General features: G+C 36.5%; 1 protein-coding gene across 15 annotated transcripts in view; it reads left to right on the forward strand.

Moving 5' to 3' along the window:
• Positions 1-23729, forward strand: part of ESRRG (estrogen related receptor gamma) — a 400770-nt gene extending 377041 nt beyond the window's left edge. For all 15 annotated transcript variants that reach the window (XM_054061956.1, XM_054061966.1, XM_054061959.1 and 12 more), the window contains 2 exons: positions 8156-8425; positions 20049-23729. In XM_054061956.1, coding sequence (XP_053917931.1) covers positions 8156-8425; positions 20049-20293 — 515 coding nt within the window. In that variant the 3' untranslated portion in view covers positions 20294-23729. The remainder of the gene's footprint in view (positions 1-8155; positions 8426-20048) is intronic.
• The last annotated feature ends 382 nt before the right edge of the window (positions 23730-24111 follow it).

The following is a 24111-nucleotide window of genomic DNA, read 5'->3' on the forward strand; positions in this document are numbered from 1 at the left end:
CTGTGAGTGCAATTGTAGGGAGGCTGATGCTTACAGTGTCTGAAGTGAGCAGTGACTGAACTGAAACTCATTGTTGTTATTGGTTTAGTTTGATTACACTCTCAAATTAGTGTGCTTTTTTAAAATCTTTTTTGTTCGGAAAAATTGAAAAAAGTAAAAGGGTGCTGAACTCTGCTTCATTACCTGTGGCTGTAATTTCATTTCTGCTGGCTGAACTCTTTGATGGATCTAGGTAAAGCATACACACGCAAAGTATGGACATGTAGAGATGATTCTTCTTTACATGTTACTAAAATAGTGTTACTATTTTCTGGGCTGGACTTTGAAACAGATTCAGCCCTACTCATGGTACTTGTTTTTCATCTACAGTCACTTTACTAATGACAGAATGTAGTTTTTATTTTTTCACCCACAAATCTGGCTTTAGTGTACCCATACTTGAATACATATATCTACAACTTATCTTGAAAATATGATTGATCTTCTTTTACATAGGCTCAGTGAAAGAAAACAATTAGGGTCATAAATACAACCCTGCTCCAGTTTGTCCCATGCAGATGTCTAGGCACACAGATATGCCAGACATTTTAAAAAGCAGATTTCATATAAGCCAGAGACTTCTCCAGTCTAGGAGCAAAGATGGGTTTAGGATCACGCCGTGTCATGTTATCTGCCTTTGCTGTCTTCAATAGGAAGATTAAAAAAACCCCAACCCTGCGGTCTAACTAAACCACATTCAAAGGTTACAGTTTAAATAACTGCAAGAGTTAACTTTAAATAAGTAGCTCAGATCATATATGTAGTGCATTAGAAAGATAACCCTCAGGAATCTGCAAGTTAATATTGCTGACCTGAAGGAGACCTACAACTACTTTGGGCCATATTGGACTGCTGGTCTGAATTTTAAATTTTTTTCATTTTCTGTTTCATAGAATTCAGAACCTCACTGCAGAAAAGGAAATGCACAAGGACTGCCAACTGTCTAACATACAGGGAAAAAAAAAAAGAAAGCAGTTTACTATTTATCGGGTCTTCCTCTGTTCTTAGAGCATCTAGTGATAAAATATATAACTTGTTTTTAATGTATGGCTGTTATGAGTTTGGGGTACAGCTATTTAAAATTGTGGAAGTCCCAGTGGTAAAACCAGGCCAAAGGGAAAATCATTATTAATCTGTTTAAATCTATTGTCTTATATTTTCCTGTTTGTCAGTGAATACTGAAATAATAAGGTGTAAAATGAAAATTAATGGAAGTAAAAAGTACAGTACTTCAAACCATATGTTTCTAGGAATGCCATTGTAAAGTACTCCATACATGGAGGTCTTACCAAGTCTGTCCTGAAGCAAGGGTGACTCAATATTTCTAACTGGTATTCAAATTACATTAACAGCTTTTTGTATAGCTTGAGTGAAAGGTCATGCTAGACAAGCAGCATCTTCACTGTTTGTAAGTGTCTAATTTGCTGTTTTTAAATTGCTGTGAACTTCACTTACTTAGTCCTGCTGAATGAATCTAGTGTTGCAAATACTTCTGACAAGTGAATATTTGCTTAGTGAGAATCCATTGTTCATAATGGATTGAGAGGGACATGCATTCACAGTGCATGTCTGTGAATGCATTTTTATTGCCGTGCCATCTCTCTGCTGTTGTTTCGGTGAGATGAAAGTAGCATTGTGATAAAAGCCCCGGGTTTCTTACTGCTCTGTGTGGCATTTCCCGTCTTACTGGTAGGTCTTAGTGAAAAAATGCTTATCGTAGGCATTTTTTCATGTTATGGAAGATTAAAAAAAATATATGTTTCGTAAGAACTTGGACAGCAAGAGCTAGGAATACGAACAGACTTAAATAAAACTCGAGAAAATGCACAGGCTGGGCTGAAGACATGCCATGTTTTCTGAATGCGTTTTGCTTTTTGTACTCAACTCAGAGTAATTCTTGGGCACCTCTGTGTATGCAATCTGATCTTCCCTCTCCTGCAGCCGCACAGCTAACAGATGGCAGTCACAACTCATAGCACAGAGAGCGCCACTCACAACAGAGCCCTAGTGCTGCTCTTGCAGTGCTCTGCTGTAGGGGCAGAAGGAGATGCTATATAGCAAAGCATCACTCGGAAAAGGCAGTGGTTTTAATGTGCAGAAGTTATTGGATGAAACTAACTTCTGAACATAATTTTAATTGTAGCACAGCAGTTCTAAGTAGCTTGGAAGGTGAATCCAGCAAACAGTGTAAGTTGAGCCTTTGGCTGTATTTCTGGTCAATTGTAGTTTGTGCTTTCGGACTTGATTTTTTATTTTCAAGTTTGGGCAAATACACTTTTTGTTTCGTGAGCTAACACATTTCACATAAAAATCCTCAGTTGGATTTAAATTTCAGCTTGTTATGGCATCACGTGCAGTTATTAGCCCTTTCACCAGGTTTTCCATGAGCAAATAGGTATGGGGAAAAAAACCTGAAATAATGAGTTCACCCTGGCATAATAAGTTGTATCTGTTTCTGTTCCAGTTGTCACTAAATTTCATCCATAATCTGTAAAATATGTTTGGTGATTAGTGAGAGCACTCTCCTTCTGTTTAATGGTTTTCCTAACCACTGAAATGTTTATGGGTCTTGATAAGTATTCTTATACTACAAAATATTTTGAAATGCAATTAAAACAGTTTTTTTTCTTGGATTAATATTATAAAAAGAATATCGTAATTCAGATCTATGTGGGAGATTCAGCTCTAGGTGTACCCTAAAAAAAATGAATCATGCCACCCTCTTCCTTGGATTTTGTAGAGAATAATAGTAAGTGGCAGTCAGGCTGTGAAGGTTTCCTTCAGCGCATACTGTGATCATGTCCAGAAAACATTATGTAGCCCTAGCAAAAATTTGACTGCTGAAATTTCCCTGGCCTTTGTTTACATCCCTGGAAGCCAGCTGAAGTTGTATGATGAATCTGGGCAAGCGCTGAGTGCATGCCAGGAAGGGAGAGGAGGGCAGAGTGACAGCCGTACATCTGAGAGTGCACTGGGTCTGAGTCTGATCTTGAAATGGAGAGGAGTTTCTTTCCACTCACTTCTGTGCAGCTGATATAACCCTTTGGCCCACTGTTTGTCATTTGACCATGAGGCCCTGCACTCCCTAAATAATCTGTGATGAAAGAAAAGGTTTTTTAAAAAAAAATATTTACAATATCAGTTTGTTCTTTTGACAGTGGTGACTATACAGAATATTTTAAATAAGGGAATTACACTAGAAACGTCACTGCCCATAAAAAATGTAGAAGAAAGTTAATCTATCAAAATTAAATGTAAATAATTTAAAAATCTGACTGATATTTCAACTGTTTAAGTATATTGAATCTGCAACACACTAGTGAGCATGTCATTTCAAGTACAGCTTTGATTATAAAAAATGTAAATGAAGATATTTGAAGTACAACCAGGGCAAGCAAGAGGAATATTTTACTCATAAATCTAACAATTACAAAAACAACTGGTAAAATAAATGGAAGGTGGTTATCAGAAAAAGCAAGCAACTCTCAGATTTGCCCTCAATTTCATACCTGGTTTGATCAAATATTCAGATTTCTAAACATGTAACAGAGAAGAATGGAAGTTCATTCCCTGTAAAGTGAAATAAACTAGGATTCCAGTTGAAGTAGCCTGATTTAGACATTGCATCAGATGTTTAAGACTGAAAATATTGGTAAGGTCCAGCCATTGTCTTTTTTTAATTCCGTCCAGTAGTTCTTGGAGTGCTGTGTGCACAACACAGATCTTACTTTGGCACTTGACCATCTGCAGCTGCTTCACTGTAGGCCCCTAGTGAGTTAGTGTCCATGAAGTCCATCTTAATGAAGTAGAGGAAAGAGTCTTCAAGAATATAAAAGATTTACCCTGCTTAGCATGAAGCTGCATGCAGTGTGAAATAGAGAGCAAGTGGTGCATGGACTGATATTCGAAAAGGTCTGTGGTTTAAAAATCCCCATCTAAAAGACTGCAGACTGTGTTTGGAGCTGGCTTGGAGTGCTGAGCGCTGCAGAGTGTGGTCAGCTTGCTGCTGTTTGTCCCTGTAATAAAGATGCTAAGGCCTTTTACCTATTTATTTCTGCTTCCTTTGAGCTTTGGGTTTACTGGTATGCAAAACAAAAAAAAACAAGCATATGTTCAGTTGCTCAATCAACCTTTTCTCAATCCACACTCAGTGATCTCAGTGAGTCATTACGGCATAATTACAATTTGAATGTGATACCCTGTTTGTAGAAAAGTATCTATTTTTAGCTGAAGAAACACTACAGTCCCTGAAAGGAGGAAGAAAAAAAAAGAAAAAAAGGAAGGAAGAAAATCTGTAACCAGCAAATCAATGGTATTGTTAACTGATATTATGAGACACCCTGTAGATTTACAGTGTTTGCATTCAGGCACATAAAACTGCACTGAAAAGAATGCCTACCAGGGGTTAAATTCGTATGCCTGCGCTGCAGCCTATTTCTGTCAACACTCAGCTCAGGAAATAAACATTTATGCTTTCTGAAATGAAAGTGTATTTTTGAAGACTAGCCGTCAGATATTTTTTGCCCTTCACACTTTCAAATGCTTAGCCTTTTTTGTAAGTTGACTGCAAAGTGCATCAGTTTGCTAGGCAAAAAGAAGAAAAAAAAATCTTGACAAGTGCCCATGGCATCATTGTCAAGCACACGAGTGTCTAGTAGAAGATGGCAGGAGAGTTGGCACAAAACATGCTTCCTTCAAGCTTCTTACCTCAGGGGTACCTGACTCTTGAGAAGCCTTTCAATCCTTCCAAATGACGTTATTGCAAACTGTCATCTGGTTTATTTGGAGTGCGCTGTATCGCAGATAAACATGCTACTTAACTGCAGGTCAAGGTACAGAGTCATTCTGCGGGCAAATGCCTGAGATACATTAAATGGCATTGACTTGGGGAGGGAGATGGAAAGAGATCAAAGTTGTCACCGATATGGTATATGCTAAGGGGGAGAAAGGTACACAACATTGTATTTTAAAAAGCTATTATGCAGTTCTACATTTAAAACTATGACCTGCAAGACTCTTAAGGATTAAGGAGCCACACAATGCACGACAAAGTTCAAAACCACCCTGTCATGCAGCATCTTGGGATGGTTTGGAAAGAGCGTACAGTTGTGACTGGGATGGCTACCACCAGTCCAGGAAGCTGGAAGTGTGTTTACATCTAATTTTGAGACTTTTTTTTAACACAGCTCCACTTTAAAATAGAGCATGTCCACTTGTCACAGAACGTGGCTGCTCTAGGGGATTCATATATAACAAAAGCTCAGAGAATCAGAACCCAGTTTGGCGTGAAATAAGTATAACCTTTAAATAATTAAAAATAAATCTCGATTTGTAAATACATATACATATGTAATTATTAATTTAACTGTGACTTGCTGAACTGCTGATAAAAAGGGCATTTGGTGTGATACAAGAGACATGCTGGATGCTTTCACATTTTCTGAAAAATCAAAACAAAAACAGATTAAATACAACTTGATACAGCTTTATGTTCCCAGGAGAGGTGCCTTTAAAAGTTAAAACATGCTTTCACTGAGCAGGCTTTCGAGGGAAAGTTGCTGCGATCAGAAACAAAATAATCATGTTTATTTGATTTATTATTGGAGAGCAGAATAGTGTGGTTTATATTTACCAATTTTTCTATAATACAAAAAAAATCTTTCTTTTTTTTTTTATGTATCATAGGAAAACAATTAGTATATTTACTGCACCAGAAAGCAGATTTTTCAAGAGTGCAGAACAATAAATTATAAGCAACATTCCATTTTTCCTCCTCACAGGGCATATGTAATTTCCTTTGACTGTGGCACGCAATAAATGTTATTGAAACATAGCATGATTTATTTAAAAAAACAAACCCTCAACAAACCTGCACTAAAATAGATAAGTAAATAAAAGAAGGAAATTTGGAGTTTTCAGGGGAAAAAAAGAATAGAGAGAAATTGCAGGTTAAACTTTTTTAATCAAAACTTATTTTATTGCTTTTTGCTTAATTAAACTCCTCAGAAGTGTGTGAAACATTGTTATATCTGAAAAATTGTTAATTTGTAAATCACAGGGACAAAAGGGCTCCACTGCAACTTTAAAGTTTCTATGCACGTAAATGTCAATAGAGTGCCTTCTCCATCATCAGCACTAAATTCACATTGATGCCTCTTTTCTTCTCTGTATTGATCCTTCCATGAGAACGTAGATTTGTATCTGTTAATTAATGCGTCCTGAAACAGCGTTTGTATTAATCAGGCAGATAAGAAAAATTGGATGCCTGCACCCTCATGACAACCGTAAAAGTGCTGGCCCTGATAAAATCGTGGATGGACCTCAATAAAAAAGTTCCTCCTTCCACTCAATAAACTAATCATCCTGCTTTTAATTATTCGGCAGAAAGATGTGTGGAGATTGGAGAATGTGTAAATCTATTTACTAACAGCAGTGTCTGGGAGGGAGAATGGGGCTGTCACAGGACGGTGCTGCAGGCTACGTTCTCTGTCCATCTGCTGCTGCAGAAAAACTGGTTCTTGAAAGACGGGAAGGAACAGAAATGTTGAAGCTAATTGAAATCATGAATTCCTCCTTATAACCTTTCAAATGATTATTTCTTCTCCATTTCCCTCTTATTTATTTTAAATAAGCAGATATGTTATTTTCCATTGTCACCTCTTCAAGGGTTTCCTGTTGTTGTTGGCTCAGTTTTTGTTGGGTTTTTTTTGAAGGCAGAGAGCTATAGTTCTATCACAAGACTCAAAAGACAGTAAGAGAAAATGAAAACAAATAAGGAGGGGGAGGAAAATGAGAGAGAGAGGGAAAGAGAGAGAAGGAGGCAGTAAGCAGCCAGTTTTATGTTTCATTTTTTATGGATGCCTGGTGGTTTGGGTGTGGGGTTTTCTTTTTTATTGTATTAGTTTTGCTGCTTAGTGCTTATAGAGAAAATCTTGTTTGGAGTAGATGCCTTGCAGATTTGCTAGTTTATGATATATTCCTGCTGTAACTCTTAGCTTTCAAAACAGAAAAATGCATTTAAGTGTAATTGAACGCCAGAAAGAATGTTCTTGCAGCGGGAACCCTGTCAAAGGACATGTAAGCAGCTCCATAAACAACTAAATGAAAGCCTCAGACATGTCTTAAGACCCTTTAAGGAAAGCTTGACTAATCCCCTTTGATGATTTTATTAAGTACTTGTGGTTGATGGTGCCAACTGGCAAACTACTGCATTTCACCAACACGCCAGGAAAATCACTTCCTCTCCCATATTGTTTTGTGCTCCTAATGTGATTGGGATATTAGCAGTTTGATACAATAAATTAACATGTACTGTAAACAAGAGTCTGAAAAGATAAGGCAGTAAAGACCTTTACCCTTAGTGATTGTATTAGGACAGACAGCAGAGGGAAGGAAAAAAAAAAAAAGGCAAAAGTTAAATTCATTAAGAGACATTTATTAAATTTTTGGTCATCCTCAGATAAAGGATAGTGTGACTGCTATTCAGTTTGCACTTTAGTATGCCACCCTGTTATTTCAACAAGTGGAGTAGAGTCAGAAGCCTTTACAGAAGTAATTAGCATCTTTACTGAGAAGTATAGGTGTTACTTCTCTTTCCTCTGAGGTTAAAGTTTAAAGAGTATTTTCCTCTTTGTGATAATCACCTTAATTCTATTAAAACATCAAATCTTCCCTTTTAAAAAGATTGTTTTTTCTTCTCCTAAATTCTCTTCCTTGGTTTATGGTAATGATGAACAATCATCAGATCCCTGCTTCACAGCATCAGGTCTTAGAACTAAGCATGGGTATTTTGGAACAAAGAACGTATCATAGAAATCACAGACTGTCACTGCACTCCCCAAATTAATATGATTCTTACAGAAAGAGTCTGTGAATTCCAGCTTATTTATAATTTTATGTGTAGATTAGAAAATGTTTGCTTTTATATTGATTTACTTTCCTATAGTAGGATGAGGAGGAGAGACACAAAAGCAAAAGAGAGTACGTACATATTTTATCATAATGTCTGTTAAAAAAAAACACACAAAAAACCCAAATAAACAAACAGAAAGGAGCAGCATATTTCTGACAAATCCAAACACGCTTAATATTTTTCCTTTATTTTTTTCCTGTTCAGGGTTCTCCACTTTGTCTCTAGCTGACCAGATGAGCCTTCTGCAGAGTGCTTGGATGGAGATTTTGATTCTGGGTGTTGTATACCGGTCACTTTCTTTTGAGGATGAGCTCGTATATGCTGAAGATTATATTATGGATGAAGACCAATCCAAATTGGCAGGCCTTCTTGACCTGAACAATGCCATACTGCAGCTGGTGAAGAAATACAAGAGCATGAAGCTGGAGAAGGAAGAGTTTGTCACCCTCAAAGCTATAGCACTTGCTAATTCAGGTTGGCAGAGTGGCATGACTGTTGCTACATTTTTAATATATCTCTTTTTTTTCCTCCATAATACTTCCTGCATGCTTGTTTCAAACACAGTTTTAGAGTGAAAAATTGTTTGTCAGACCTTAGACTAAAAGGTAACAAAGCAGTTCAAACTAATAAGAGCTTTCTGATTCTAAATAATTGTGGAATATGTTCCTAAAGGAGTGGAGGATACTGCACTGTAAGATTTGGAGAGATTTTATAGTCAAAGATCCCTTCAAATTAATAGAGATGTCATTCTCCTAAATCCATTCCATATTCCAGCCAAGTCTGATCATTGCAATTAAAACAAACAGAAAGGATGCATGTTTCTGTGCATGAATGTCTCTGATGCATGAGAATATGTTAAAGGCAGCTACTGATGTGTTTGATATGGAGAATTCAGGGTATGGGAGGAGGGAGGAAATTCTTATTTCATCTCTCAAAGGCTGCACCTTACCTTACGGATCCTGTGCATTTATGAGACTGCTTCTGCAAAAATTATTACCTGTGCAGCAAGGGTTAAATGTCTCAGAAAGAATTTTTTTTCTGCATTTGAATTTAAAAGTGCTGAAGCAGTGAATACTGTCAGATAAGTAAAAATCGTTTTTGCTTTGTTGTTTTTCCTTTTGTGTCTCTTTAATGCTTTATTGTGGCCTTAAGTCCCTTTTAGCATTTGCATAAAGTTCACGATAGATCCCTCTTTAATGACGTGCCGATCATTAGATACCTGTGTGTCAATAACATGCTCTGATGCTATGTTCCATTGACAGTCACACCGTGCCCCTCCATCTGCTTTTGTTTTGACCCTATCTTTGAACTTTATCTTGGTTGCTGGCCAGTAGTTTTCCCTTTAATTACAAGAAGGAAACTGTCAATAAAATCTGTTAAATGGGATGCAATGAGTGGCTTGAATGGGCGGACGGCTATTTGTTCAAATTCTGCAGCATTCAAGGTATTGACAGTTTGTTTTCTGGGGCCATATGTGACGATCAATCTCAGGCTGGGCTCAGCCGCGCTGAAAAATGAAAAACCAGATTGCTTTTGCTTACTTGTGGATGACGACTTGTGATTTGGCGCGGTCCTAGTGAGATGAGACCTTCTGCCCAAATTGCCCCCCTGAGAGCCAGGACGCGTGACTGTTTTTAGAAATAATTTTTTAATTGATTTTGTAATTAACAGTTCATCTACAATATTGATGCATGAATCCTCAGATTGATAGGAGGGAAATTGTTTTCAACAATGAAGTTGTAGTTTCCTATTTGTCTTTGTAATGTGATTTAGCACTCTGCATTTTTAATTGGAAATATAATTCAAAAACATGCAAAGCCAAAATGCTTATTAGTTTCTTTGTAAAATATTCTCCACCCCACTAACTCTGCCCTTTAGTTTGTAAACTATTATTATCTTATTTCCGGAATAAACAAAATGCTGAAATGCCCCTCAAAGATCTTTTTTAATTGAAGATTTATTCATAATTTTTGACCATTGTAAATAGACAATTGAGGATGCTTAGCAGCTACAAGAAGGATATTTCTTAAAATTGGTCATGCTTAATGAGCAGAACAAGAAGTTATCTGGAATTAGTGGTCTAAATTGAGAAGTTTTTTGTATTCATTTTGATTCTCTAATTCAAAGACTGAATTAGAAATATTTCTATAGTTTACTTCATAAGGATAAGAGGCTATAATATAGTGTTTAATTCCACTCACATCCTTTGTTTCCTTGCCAAAAGACATACAGTGTAAAGTAACAATAAAAGATACTGCTGCCAAAAAAAAGTTTAGTCATACATTGTGCATAAAGTGTGTCAAAATAATCTGTAGCTTCATTAACTTCACTGGGAATTACAACCATGATAATGTCAGAGATAAATACAATTCAGCATACTAAAATTCAGCACACATTTAAGTGAAAATGTTTCCTTCCCTCATCTTAAAAGAAATAAAAATGCTGGTTTAAAATGAAACTATTGCAAGGAGTTATGAAGCAGCCCAGCCACTTGACTTCCTTTTCAACAGAATGTTTTGACTGCTGACATTCAGCATTTCTGCTTCAGGTTTAACATGCAGCAGGTATCAAACTTTATCAGCTGTAGCTACACTAACCTGTAGATGTAAAATAGCACCTGCAGAACTACAGCCCATCAAAGAATATCAGACTCATATTTTTTTAATTTACAAATGCTGCTAAAATAAAGGTAAAATTAGAATTAAAATAAAATCAAACTGTTTTAATTTATAGACAAAACCAGAACTAGCTTAATTTCACATAACTATGAACCAGATAAATGGAAATGCAGCTCTATCAAAAAAAAAAGAAATTAAGTGGTATTACAAAGTCAATCAGTTAGCAGATCACATTTTAATATATTTGTTTTAATATATTTTGTTTAATATATATCTGTTTTCTTCCAAAACTTCCACTGTTTATTTTTCCAGCTTAATCTATATTATCCTTTTTATATCTGTGGAGAGCATGGACGAAGTATAATAAGAAATCTTAGATGTTTCATACATTTTTGCCATATCTGCGCTACCTAGAAAGATTTCCAAATTGACTCTACTGTAAACAGTAGACAAAGATGGTTTTATGGCTTTGTGTCTGTGTTAGTGATTTATGATACAGTGTCATACTACTTTCCCTGCTGGTGTATAGCAGCAGGAAAAAAGAAATTGTGGATTGTCTTCATAAATTGATTGCATTTTATTTGAATAAATACCACAAGCTTTGTTTTAACCAACAAATCTCAGCATTGTGAGCATTAAAACACACCAAATGCTCGCTTTTCTTTCAGCTTGCAGTCTACTTGTGCAGTACTCAGTCTGAGATAATCCTGACATTTGGTTTCTAAAAGGTGGGGAGGAGGAGCTGTTTTTCAGGGAGATTCTCTGACAGCCATTATCAAATGTTCCTGTTGCAGGGTTGGCCAATGCCATGCTGCTTCTATAAATTTCCAGAAATGCAAGAAGCGCCCAACTTGTAGATCACCACTGATTTCAAACGGAGTGCGTATAGCATCTGAAAAGTTCAAATACATTTGTAAGAGCACAAATGTTGTGTAGACATTTCAGTCCTGTGTGTGTTAAAAGCCTCTGCAGGCATGATTTCAACAGTTAGGGTTAACTCGTAGTGCTTAATAAGGGGTTTAGCAGGTTAAACGTATACATTGATTTGATAGTAATTAATACAGCCTTTATGCTTGAACGCCAGAGAAGTCCCTCTGACCACGACACTGCCCTTGTCCTGTCAGTGTCACCCACTTCTTCCCTCTTTTACCTTCTCTACACAAAAGCAAGTAGGTCCCTTCAAGCTGCAGGATGCAACTGCCCTGCGTTCTACCTCACACCACCCAAATGAAGGAAGCTGGCACCAACGAGCACTTTGTTTACCCACGCAGAAAATCAGCTTTGAATGGTTTCCAAAACATGCATGTACCAATTACTTCCTCGTGTGTAAGGGAAGGCAAAATATTTACAAAATATGTTTGAAGTGTATACAAGTGCACACATGCACTCCTGAACACTCCAACACATAAAAGATGACCTGTTCGTCTCTTTTATATTAGAAAATGCTTTCATGTATCGATTAGGTAATACTAAACAGGGAGTTGCAGGTGAGCAGTTTTTTGAAATTGCCTAATCACTAAGGACTAAATTGTGCCTTCAGGTCAAATGTTACAGAAGAGCTTAGGAGTTACAACCAAGGCCAGATTTTTAAGAGAAGCTCAGTTCCCAGCTAAGACCTAACATAAGGAACTAGAGTGTCAAAATGCATGAGCCGATGTGAAAATCTGATCCGTGTGTATCTGACTTATAGGCTGCTGACATCTTGAAAAATCTGACCCAAATGTGGATGCTAAGCACTTAGAAATATAACCCTGGGCACTGGTGAAAATTTCATCTTAAACGCTGTGTAGGCTGTATCACCAACAGGAGAAAAGGACCTCCCCTCACCATCTCAATTTCTGGTCTCTCTTATTAACTCTCCTAAAAAAAACCCAGCACCCTTTCTTCAGTACTGAAAGAGTGGGACCCAAGAATTATCTTGTGCATTTTAGTATAATGAAGCACAGTTCAACATTAATGCCAGTAAAGTCACAATCTGTCCTGGTAAAATGATGAGTATATTCTTATAACCAATTTAGCTTTCCAGCCACCACAACAGTGTACTTGCAACACTAGGTTCTCACCATTAAATAATATAATCATAATAAAATTAATTTGTACAATCACATAAATCACTTATTCCACAAAGCATCATCTTTATTTCCAGTATAGACTGCAGTTTATCTTATGTCAAAACATACCATATTTAGTTTCTAATAATGTTTTCATTTGATTTTATTTAGTCATCTTGTTAGTGTTAGAATTCAAAATTAAAACATCTCTATCATGAACAGGCATATATAGACTATATGTACACATCTGTGTGTTGTTGATGTGTTACCAGTGTTTATTTTGCCAAATATAAATGACAGGGTCTCTTAATTATTTCATTTAATTTTGTATAAAGAATAGTACCATATAGAAATATTTTTAGAAAAGGAAATTGCCGATATAGTCAGAGTTTTCTTGTTGCTTGAATACAGTTTCTTCCTCATATTCCATTTTCATGTAATCATATAGATTGCACCCACAAGTCTTAGAGAAAATAAATAAATGTGATACCATTTGCTTAATGGTAGCATTAAGCAAATGGTAGCAGAGTTAATTAATGGTGTAATTTTTTTTTTCCTTTTTCTAGTAGTTGTTCTAGTAACTGAATAACTTTGAGATAGTGAGGACTATCACTATCTGTCTATCTAATATCTATTTAGTTATTAAATAGATAGATATTATTTGTATGTTAGCAGCCTGAAAGTCTCAAAGGGGAAGCAGTGAGGCCAGCCAAGCAGCAGGCAGGAGGACAGAGTCCTGGGTTCCTTACTGCTGGGCAGGACTGTAAGGGGAGTGCTATGCTGTCTCTGCCAAGGACCAGCTCTGTGTTGACGGGCAGATTTTCTGGGTAGGAAAGCAGCGGTGTGAACTACTGTGTCACCAGTGCAGTTGCTAATCTTCACTGTTATTCATCCTGCTTTTCCACAGCACTAAACGAGTGGCTCTTAATGGTAATTGTGGCAATTATTATATCGTGTAGTGGATAAAAAGGATTTTGAAGCATTCATTCAACATTTTCTTTTAGTTGATATCTTACACCCCAGGTCTATCATTCAAATTCCCCTTTTCCAGAGTTTTAGTAGACTTATCAAGTAGGTACTAGAATCAGTTTGTAGTATGCAATTTGTTCTGCATCACAGAAATAGTCCTTTATTTATTGTCCTCACTACTTATCCTACTGGAAAATTAAACCATCTCAGGAACAAAAAAAAAATTGTTATACTGTGTTTTAACTTGTCTATGCCTTTGGTTTTAGTTCACTGCTAATCCACTTAGCCCCTGAAATAATAGGTATGTTCTGTGAAGTAGTTTCTTTTCTCACTACAACTTCATTTCCTACTGTGTTTTATAAACTGTTTTGAAGCTTCAGCTTTCATGTCTCTCCTGAAAAGTAGGCCAAACCAGTGCAATCAGGACTAAGACTTCATTCACTAAAATCAATCATAGACACCTTTGATTTACTTTTGTTTGTTTGTTTGTTTCCACTGCATATAATTCCTATGGGCAACTAGTTCTTAATTGATTCCTCTTTAATTTCCAGTATAAATTCCAATCAAAGTGTCTGTTCCCAATAGAATAATCCAGATGTCAGACCATTTTTGCCTATACTTTTGGAAAATATTCTGGTTTTCTATGTGCTTGTTTCTTAGCTTTCACCATGCTGACCCCAGCACATAGTTCTGTTCAGGAAAGACAGCAGAACAAACCTTGTGAGAGGCGGCTGAGGGAACTGGGGTTGTTTAGCCTAGAGAAAAGGAGGCTCAGGGGAGACCTTATCACTGTCTACAACTACATGAAAGGAGGTTGTAGTGAGGTGGGTGTTGGTCTCTTCTCCCAAGTCGCAGGCGATAGGATGAGAGGAAATGGCCTCAAGTTGTGCCAGGAGGGGTTCAGATTGGACGGTAGGAAAAATTTCTTCACCAAAAGGGTTATCAGACACTGAAACAGGCTGCCCAGGAAGGTGGTTGAGTCACTATCCCTAGAGGTATTTAAAAGATGACGTGGGTGGCTGAAGTGCTCAGGGATATGGTTTAGACAGGTACAGCTGGACTGGATAATCTCAAAGGTCTTTCTCAACCAAACAGCTCTATGATTCTATGAAATAGGTGGTCAAAATTAAGTATATTTGTTGACCCTACACAGGGAGAACCAAAGTAAGTTTCTGGGCAAGTTGCAATTCTAGACTAGAAGAGGATGGGAATTCTTGCCCCCCTCTTGGTGTGAGGGAACCAGGTAGCTAGTTTCATTTACTATTGACAGTTTCCATGGGTTGTTTCTATCTTAAGCAATATGCTTTTCAAAATGTCACTATGTTGTGTTTCTTGTAACATTTATACAGAAACACAATATGAGTAAGCCCTTTGTGAAAATGCAAGTTTTCCTGTGTAAATATGGCACAAATTTCAGGCAGGAGAGGACAGGTCTTTGTAATTCTGAAAACAGTTCACCCGTCAATAAACACTGCCCTGGTTTTGTGGAGTTTTTGAATTGGCAATAAAATCTAGATAATAAATTCCTTTTATTTGAGACATAATCCAGATTAGGATTTTGTTGTCCTTATGTAAAGCAAAACCCATTTTGCTTGCTGTTCTTACTCTTCGTTCCATCCAGTTCTTCCAGGATCCTACAGCTTTCTAAACTGATTTATCTGGTTTGGTTTTGTGAACTGCTTAGCTATATGGAATCACAAACATCATAGCAATTGCTGTCTTTCAAGTATTTGTTGATATTTGCCTCTCTGATGTGCTTTATCAGCATCTTAATGTTTGCGTTCACTGCTGCATACTCCCTGCTACTTGATTCACTATAATTTCTTCCTTTATACTGACTGAGTTTTCTGACATGAAGAAATACTCTGAGACCCTTCGGTTTCTACTGTTTTCTTAGTGATGTTATGTAAAAAATACATACATATTAGCCTTTAACTTTCCTAGAGCAGTATCTTGAGAGTTATCCTTGCCCTCACTTCAGATGCTTTCCAATCTTAGCTACTTGTCACCCTTTTTGATGTGTTCTAAATGATTCCTGGGTGGCTGAATGTTTGTTTGCTGCATTTGAGATGAAGTTTGAATTTTAAATGAGGTAGATGGTAATCTGAATTTCTATCTGGATTTTGTGGTATTTTTCTTGGATGAGAACTGTAGTTTTCTCCCATTTCTGCATAATGATATCATCAATCAGCTGATCAGAAGAGGTAAAATTCTATTTTACCGTCCTGTGATCATGAAATAAAGCATTTTCAAGGATAAAACAAAATTCTCAAAGCAGACCTCAATCAGTCACTATCCTCATTTGTTGATCATGCTCTCTCTATCACAGCACTGATCAGTAACAACTTTTCCCCCTTCTAGACTGACATCCTATGTTCTCAGCAGCGTGCGGCATCAACAAGTCTTATATTTGTCTCAATTTTACTAGCCTGGGATCCGTTTTTTTGCAGGGCACTTAAGATCAATTGTTGCTTGCTTTCAAATGACACCACTTCAAAATTATCCTGTTTAATTTAATTCTTTATTTGGACACTGACTTTTATGCATATTACATCTGGATATAGGTTTCCTATAGATGTCACCTGTGTAGGATGTAATTGTAAATTATCCAGACTGTCTGCAAAGTCACTTAAAAAAAAGAAGAAAAAGTTAAAAAAAAAAAAAAGAGAAGTACAATTTCTAGTGTTTTTCTTTGTATCAGAAGACCATTCAAATCTTTGTACTTACCTTATAATTCAATTTCACATTGTCTGTGGAATTATTTTTTCTGGTTTGTTACACAGACTGCATTTCATTAAATTATAGTGGTTCTTGTTGACATTGCCCTCTCTAACTAGTGAGGACTGGGTTTATCAGCGGTAAGTTAACCTATTCTGAATTCACTTCTACATCTGCCAGTCTGTAGTTACTGAAAAGATTTCTCTTTTCTTTTATTTTTCCTTCTCTTTTCCCCTTGGCTGGTTCAGCGTTTTCAACCATTTTTCTTATTTTCAAAGGCTTACGCCTGAGGGATTAAGATCTACATTCGTTTAATATCAGGAATAAAGTGGAAGTTCCAGACAGCAAGGCTAAAACTTAAGAAAGATCTTTGTAGAGATTAATAGTTTCCTGAGCAATCTGCAAGCTGAATCATGGTCTAATTAAATAGCACAGATTTTGCATTTAAACATTAGCAGACACTAGAATGAGTAAAGCTGAAATGAGCTTGAATCTTTCCTGTAAATGAGAAGTTAAATTATCACAGTGATTTGATTAAATAATTTTCAAATCTTTTGAACTAAATTGTCATTTTAAAAGAACGGTTTGAAATCTTAATAATAGTTTGGAGTGTCTCTCTCTCTGCTATTTTTTCTTACCCCATTTCCTATGACAAAATCTGTTTCCCAAGGCACAGCTTCCTAAACTGCTCCTTGAACCACTGTCTGGCAGCAGAGTGCTTGCATGAGGCCAGTGGAGAGCTGGCTGGTCACGTTCTTCCCAGCTGCTAAATTGATTTCAAAGGCAGCAACGAATACATTAAATGCTTTACTACTATTACTTTTCTGTGTAAGCAATTGCTCTATTTACCAGAGGGATGGTATACAATCACCCCTGCAAGGAGGGGATAAGTTCTCTTGTTTTAAGATGTTTTCCACAACAGTGGAACAGTTTGAGAGCATGGAATGTAATAGCTGTATCAGAGGGCAGGTTTTGATTCACCCTCCTTTCTTGTATTTTTTGGGGATACTCTCTTCCTCTTTCCCCCCTCACTCAATTTCTGTCTAAGAAATATGTAGAGCATGGATATTTCTAATGCTGCAAGCCAAAATTTTCTTCAAACTGCAGAGCTAAAGATCTCAGGGAAGTTTCATCTCTGTGCGAAAAAATATTTTAGTCTGCACTCCATTTGTAAACTCAAACTTGGTTGCAGTTACAAATGCTGATTCTGGGGAGAATCAGACTGGTTTTGTACAGCGTTAAAGATAAACATTTATTGTCAGGTTCTCTAGAATGACCTGTCTTTTTATGCAGTATGATATAAAATAAATATTCACAAGAACAGTCAATCTTCGACTGGCTAAGCATTTTCCTTCTGATAAAAGGCTCCTATTTGGTTCACCAGCAAACCTGACCCTGGCACTGTGGGTCTGGGGAGAGGAGGAAAAGGTGTGTAATTTCTGAACAAAGTGTGCATGGTTTATAGAAAAATTATTTGGAGTAGCACATCATGTGTTCTACAGCCAACAGCAAATATCCAAGTACTTCGTAAAGAGTCAGAGAGTAAAGATGACAATTTATTTGGAGTTTGCATTCCAAATTAAGCCGAGTGGTTGGACACCGTGCTTAAGACATCAGTCACGTTTGTATGTGTGTGTTAGCATGTCTGTATTGATTACATCTGTCGGACACAGAATTCACGGATTTTCTCTTATTGACACAGAATTATTTAAAAGAATTGCTGTATTAGAAAACTATCAAAAATTTATGGATTTAGGGAATGGTCTCACGTTAATTAGAACTAAATTTTGCTAGAGGTAACAGTTCCCTGTCATCTCTTTTAAAATGTTGTAGCCTTCTTTTTCCCTATAGAGATATTTTTGTGTTTCTCCCCTTTCAGCACAGTGCACCTTGATGTGCAGTATCGCATCCTTGCAGCATGTGTCTTAACCGCATGCTGCTTAGAGCATGTATTCACTAAGACTCAGAATTATTAAACATGTAAAATTCCCATAGGACTCCATTATGTGTAATTAACAGATAAACTGTCATCAGAATCAATAAAACGTGCTAAATGATCCAAACTTGTATATAATTAAGTGTCTGGTTTAGAGCAGGAGCAGTAACTTTTATTTTTTTTCTTTTCAATTTGCACATTTGTTTTGACAATAGAAGCTAGAACATTTATGTTAACCTGTTACTTACTGGTTTGTGGTTTAGTTTACATGTTTGTGTGTGAAAACAGAGAGGTATTTACTGTCTGGCCTAATTATCTGAGGAAGTAGTTGCACATCAGCTTTTAGGAAATGAATCTTAGATGCATCTTAATTCTCTGCATGTAATTCAGATATTTGAAGCACGTGCAAAATTTGATGTTGTTATCATCAACGGGGTAAAACTTGAGGCTCTGTCAAAATACTGATCCAGGGCATCAGACTGCTTAAGACAGGACTTGGAAACAGTGATAGAAGTGGATTCTTCACCATGCATCTGTGTGGGAACAGGAGCTTTATTCCAAAACCATAAATTAAGACAACAAAGCAGTGTTGTACTAACTAGGGTTTTCAAGGATACACTTTAATAATGCCGTGTCCCAGTTCCAGCCTGAGCTAAGCTTGCACAGTGTAGTCTATCTCTAGGACTTATACCCCCTCGCAGCAGTTATATTTTCATACGGTGTTTTATTGGGTCTGCAAGTCTGTCAAGCATCCAGATTTTGGAAGCTGATAGTGACTGTTAGTTGTCCACTTTCTCCTATGACTGTTACTTGTATTCACCTCACTTTGGACCACATCAGAGTTTTTTTTGGCATTTATGACTACGTAAAAGTCAGAGAATTAAGGTTGTTCATCCAAAGTCATCTCAGCATGGTCCAGTAACTACATGTTCTCAGGGACAATCTTCCCTTTCTGTATCTGTGCTGTTGAGGGTTTTACAGTTTTTTTCAGTTAGATCTTTTCCTTTTATTTCACACTTGCTTTAATCTTCCTGGGTCACATAGCAGTTTAGTTTAGTTCCTGGCGTGCCTTGTGTCTAGGCTTGTCACCCAGTGCTTACACCACCAAAACATCCCACCTGGAACGGTACAGGGTAAGGTGCTTGCTTTGAATGATTTAGAAAAAAATGCAAAACCCGAACCCGAATGCAAGGTAAACCACCTTCTGAGTGGGTGGGAGAGAAGGATTACACCTTGTAGGAGATGATAGCTTCATAGAACAAAAGCTGTTCAGGAATGTGTTGAGTGTTGCCTGTCTGTCTGACTGTGCCCGAGGGAGAAAAACATCAAACCTGCTTTTCCCTTGCTGGGGTCTTAATCCCACAATCGGGCATCTCAACAGGGGGTAATGACCATGGCTTCCAACTCCAATCTTGGAGCCTGACAGAATATTTCCAAGCTTTTCCATAGTAGGGCAGTCCTTCTTGCTTCCCTAGTAAAATGCAGACGTCAATTCATACAGTTGGCACTACTGTTTTTTTTCAAAGCAGTAACTGTAAGAGATGTTTTGTGGAGCAGTGAGAGTGACTGTTTTACGTGTTTGAGGAGGATGAGGAGGGTTACTTACACAAGAGTTAATTATACATTTGTAGTTCCACAGTGGTTCCAGATATTTTCCTGAAGGTCGGTATAGAAATTAGTGGGCAATTATCTTCTTTCTTTGAGAAAGAGGAGGGACAGAACCAGTGAAAGCGTTGTGAGCCATAACGTTATCTGACTTTTGGTGCATCAAACTGAAACCTGAATTTGCTCCTTTTGTTTTACAGACTCAATGCACATAGAGGACGTTGAGGCAGTGCAGAAACTTCAGGATGTCTTACATGAGGCTCTGCAGGATTATGAGGCCGGGCAGCACATGGAAGACCCACGTCGCGCAGGCAAGATGTTGATGACTCTCCCACTTCTGAGGCAAACCTCCACCAAGGCTGTGCAGCATTTCTACAACATCAAACTGGAAGGCAAAGTTCCCATGCACAAACTTTTTTTGGAAATGCTGGAGGCCAAGGTCTGACTAAAGCATCATGGGCTTCCCCATCATGCACGTTTTAAAAAAAAAAAAAAAAAAAAAAAAGGGAAAATAAACAAGATAATAATGGCAAAGAAACTTAGTGTTTAATTAAGGAAAAAATGACTGCACTGATATTTAGCAGCAAGACTGTGAAGCAGCTTTCAACTTTTTCTTCTGTGTCTTTCTGATGCAGTTTTTCTTTTCCTTTTCTCTCTTTTCCTTTTCTCTTTCTTTCCTTTCCTTTTTCCTTTTCTCTTTTTTTCTTTGCTGCTGAACTTTTAAAAGAGGTCTCTAATTGAAGAGAGATGGAAGCCAGGCCTGCCAAAGGATGGAAATCCATAATATGGATGCCAGTGAACTTATTATGAACCATAATGTCCCCAATGACAAAGGAATCAAAGAGAGAACCATCGTACCTAGCAGTACAGTACAACACGATGAACTGACTGAATGCAGTATTAGATTTCATAGGAGCAGTCTCTAATTAGACGACTAAGCGACGATGCATCGGCTGCTTCTTATCATTGCATTTTCCATCTAGATCAGTTACAGCCATTTGATTCCTTAATTGTTTTTTCAAGTCTTCCAGATATTTCTTAGGTTAGCTACAATGTAACTTTTTCAGGGAATAGTTTAAGCTTTATTCATTCATGCAATACTAAAGAGAAAGAAATACTGCATTTTTGTGCTGGCTTGAACAATGATGAACAATAATGAAGGACAAATGAATCCTGAAGGAAGATTTTTTTAAATGTTTTGTTTCTTCTTACTAATGGAGATTTTTTTGTACCAGCTTTACCAGTTTTCAGCCATTTATTAATGTGGGAATTTATCTTACTAAAGCAATAGTCGAAGGGAAGGTGCATATTATCACGGATGCAATTTATGTTGTGTGCCAGTCTGGTCCAAAACATCCAGTTTCTTAACATGAGCTCCAGTTTATAACTAAATGTTCACTGACTCAAAGGATTAGATTACACCTACAGTATATATGAGTAGTCTAACATATAAATACACCATGTCAAATACCAATCTTTTAGGAGACAGCGACTGTACAAAGGTATAGTTGCTACATGATTTCTAACTGCTTCAGTTGCAAATGAATGAGATATTACCTGTTTGCAAAATTATAACCTCACACGCAGAAAAACCCTATGAACCAACAGTAGCTTAGAGGCAATAAGGCAAATGCCAACGTTGGCAAAATTAAGAAATCAGAGTAGTAGACTTCTGACCAAATTGAAGAACTTAACACTTATATACCTTATTTATTGATTTAGATTTAATTTTGTAAATGGCAATCTTTAACAAGTAGCTAAACCAGTATATGTGCTTTTCAACCAGTATTGTCACAGCATGAAAGTCAGTCAGTTTCAAGACTGTTACGAGGTGTAATCTAATGTATAAACCGATTAGATGCCCCCAGAAAACTACAGTCGCTAAATAACCAATAAACAATAACCTCCATCAAATGCTATACCAATGTACCAGTGTTAGTAGCTGCTCCCTGTACTATGTGAACATCCTTATTCTATGTACACAGATGTAATTAAAATTGTAATCCTAACAAACAAAAGAAATGTAGTTCAGCTTTTCAATGTTTCATGTTTGCTGTGCTTTTCTGAATTTTTATGTTGCATTCAAAGACTGTTGTCTTGTTCTTCTTGTGGTGTTTGGATTCTTGTGGTGTGTGCTTATAGACACAGGGTAGAATTAGAGACAATATTGGATGTACAATTCCTCAGGAGATTACAGTAGTATATTCTATTCCTTACCGGTAATAAGGTTCTTCCTAGTAATAATTAAGAGATCGAAACTCCAAACAAATACTCGTTATGAACAGATACACATTGAAATCATAATATTTTCAAAACAAGGGATAATTTCTGTAACAGTTTATTATAGAATACCAATGTATAGCTTAGAAATAAAACTTTGAATATTTCAAGATTATAGATAAGTCTAATTTTTAAATGCTGTAAATATAGCTTTTATTCAATCATCTCTCAGATGTTGTTATCTCGCTCTGTGTTGTTGCAAAACTTTTTTGGTGCGGACAAGTTTCCAAAACTATTGCTACGTTGTGTGCTTTAAACAAAATAACAATGGGCTTGATGGATGCTCCATCAGCCTCATGCTAGGAGAAAAAACTGTGTATCTATCATTAGCTATATGGGACTATATTGTAGATTGTGTTTTCTCAGTAGAGAAGTGACTGTAGTGTGATTCTAGGTAAATCATCATTAGCAATTCATTCAGATGGTCAATAACTTGAAATTTATAGCTGTGATAGGAGTTCAGAAATTGGCACATCCCTTTTGAAAAATGTCAAAAAAAATACAACTCCTGGGAAAAAGGTGCTGATTCTATAAGATTATTTATATATGTAAGAGTGCAAAAAAAAGTTTATTTTCCAGAAAGTTTGTGCAGGGTTTAAGTTGCTACTGTTCAAGTACACTATATATATATAAATATATAATATAAATATTGTTTTTGCTGTATCACATTAAAGAACTTGGGCTTCAGGGTCAAAAGCCAATCAACTAGAAGTATACAAAAAAAAAACACACAAAAAATGGAGATGTGTTAAAGGCACACGGTGCAAATTTTAGTTTTCATTTTCTGTAATTTTTTGGAGCTGCAAAAGAACAAGTATCTCAAGACTGCAAAAGCATTACCTGAAACATAGCTAAAAGAACTGCACGGGCTTTATAGTGTTCATCTTAAACCTTGCTGGAGAAGAGTTCTTTCAAGACCACTTACTTAATGTGAAGTGTTGGGAAAATTTCAAAGGGTGTATGTTGTAGCCATAACGATTTAATTTCTATTTTTGCTTCATTTTTTAATTTTTTCTTATTTAAAGCAATATGATTGTGTAACTCCCAGAAGTTACACATTTGTTTCAATCAGATCAGATTGTTGTATTTATTCCACTATTTTGCATTTAAATGATAACATAAAAAGATATAAAAAATTAAAACTGCTATTTTTCTTATAGAAGAGAAAATGGGTGTTGGTGATTGTATTTTAATTATTTAAGCGTCTCTGTTTACCTGCCTAGGAAAACATTTTATGGCAGTTTTATTGTGCAAAGATCGCAAAAGGACAAAAAAATTAAACTGCTTATAATAATCCAGGAGTTGCATAATAGCCAGTAGTTAAAAAGTGAAACAAATCAACAAATAAAAACAAACATGTCTATAGCTGTAGATGGGCTTCACATCTGTATAGCAATCAACTGTATATTTTTGTGATGTGTATCATACCGTGTGCTCCAACCAATGTCCATTTGTGTAAATGTATTTATTTTATATTGTATATATTGTTAAATGCAAAAAGGAGATATGATTCTGTAACTCCAATCAGTTCAGATGTGTAACTCAAATTATTATGCCTTTCAGGATGATGGTAGAGCAATATTAAACAAGCTTCCACTTTTGATTGCTTTTATTTTATTTTTTGTGCTGTGGGGTTTTTTTGGTTTTATTTTCATTTTCAGAGAAGGAAACAGAGCAATTAGCATTATTTTTGTTACTTCCATTCAAAGAGGAGTCAGTGTTATCCCTTCTCCCGTAAAGTACAATATGCGTGTAAATAAATGCTATATAAAGCCTTGTCAGAATGAATTCCAGTGTGGTACAAGACATTTTGCATACTCTTAAATATGCAAAATGTCTCATAGCACATTAGAATTCAGGCTGACAGGCCTTTATATAGCACTTATTTAATCTTAAAGCATCTTCACATCAACCTGCATTACTCAAAATCATTGCCTCTCTGTCAATGTCATAAAAGAAAACTTTCTCACTATTTTAAGATCA

This window comes from Cuculus canorus, chromosome 3 (assembly GCF_017976375.1).
Source record: "Cuculus canorus isolate bCucCan1 chromosome 3, bCucCan1.pri, whole genome shotgun sequence".
NCBI lineage: Eukaryota > Metazoa > Chordata > Aves > Cuculiformes > Cuculidae > Cuculus > Cuculus canorus.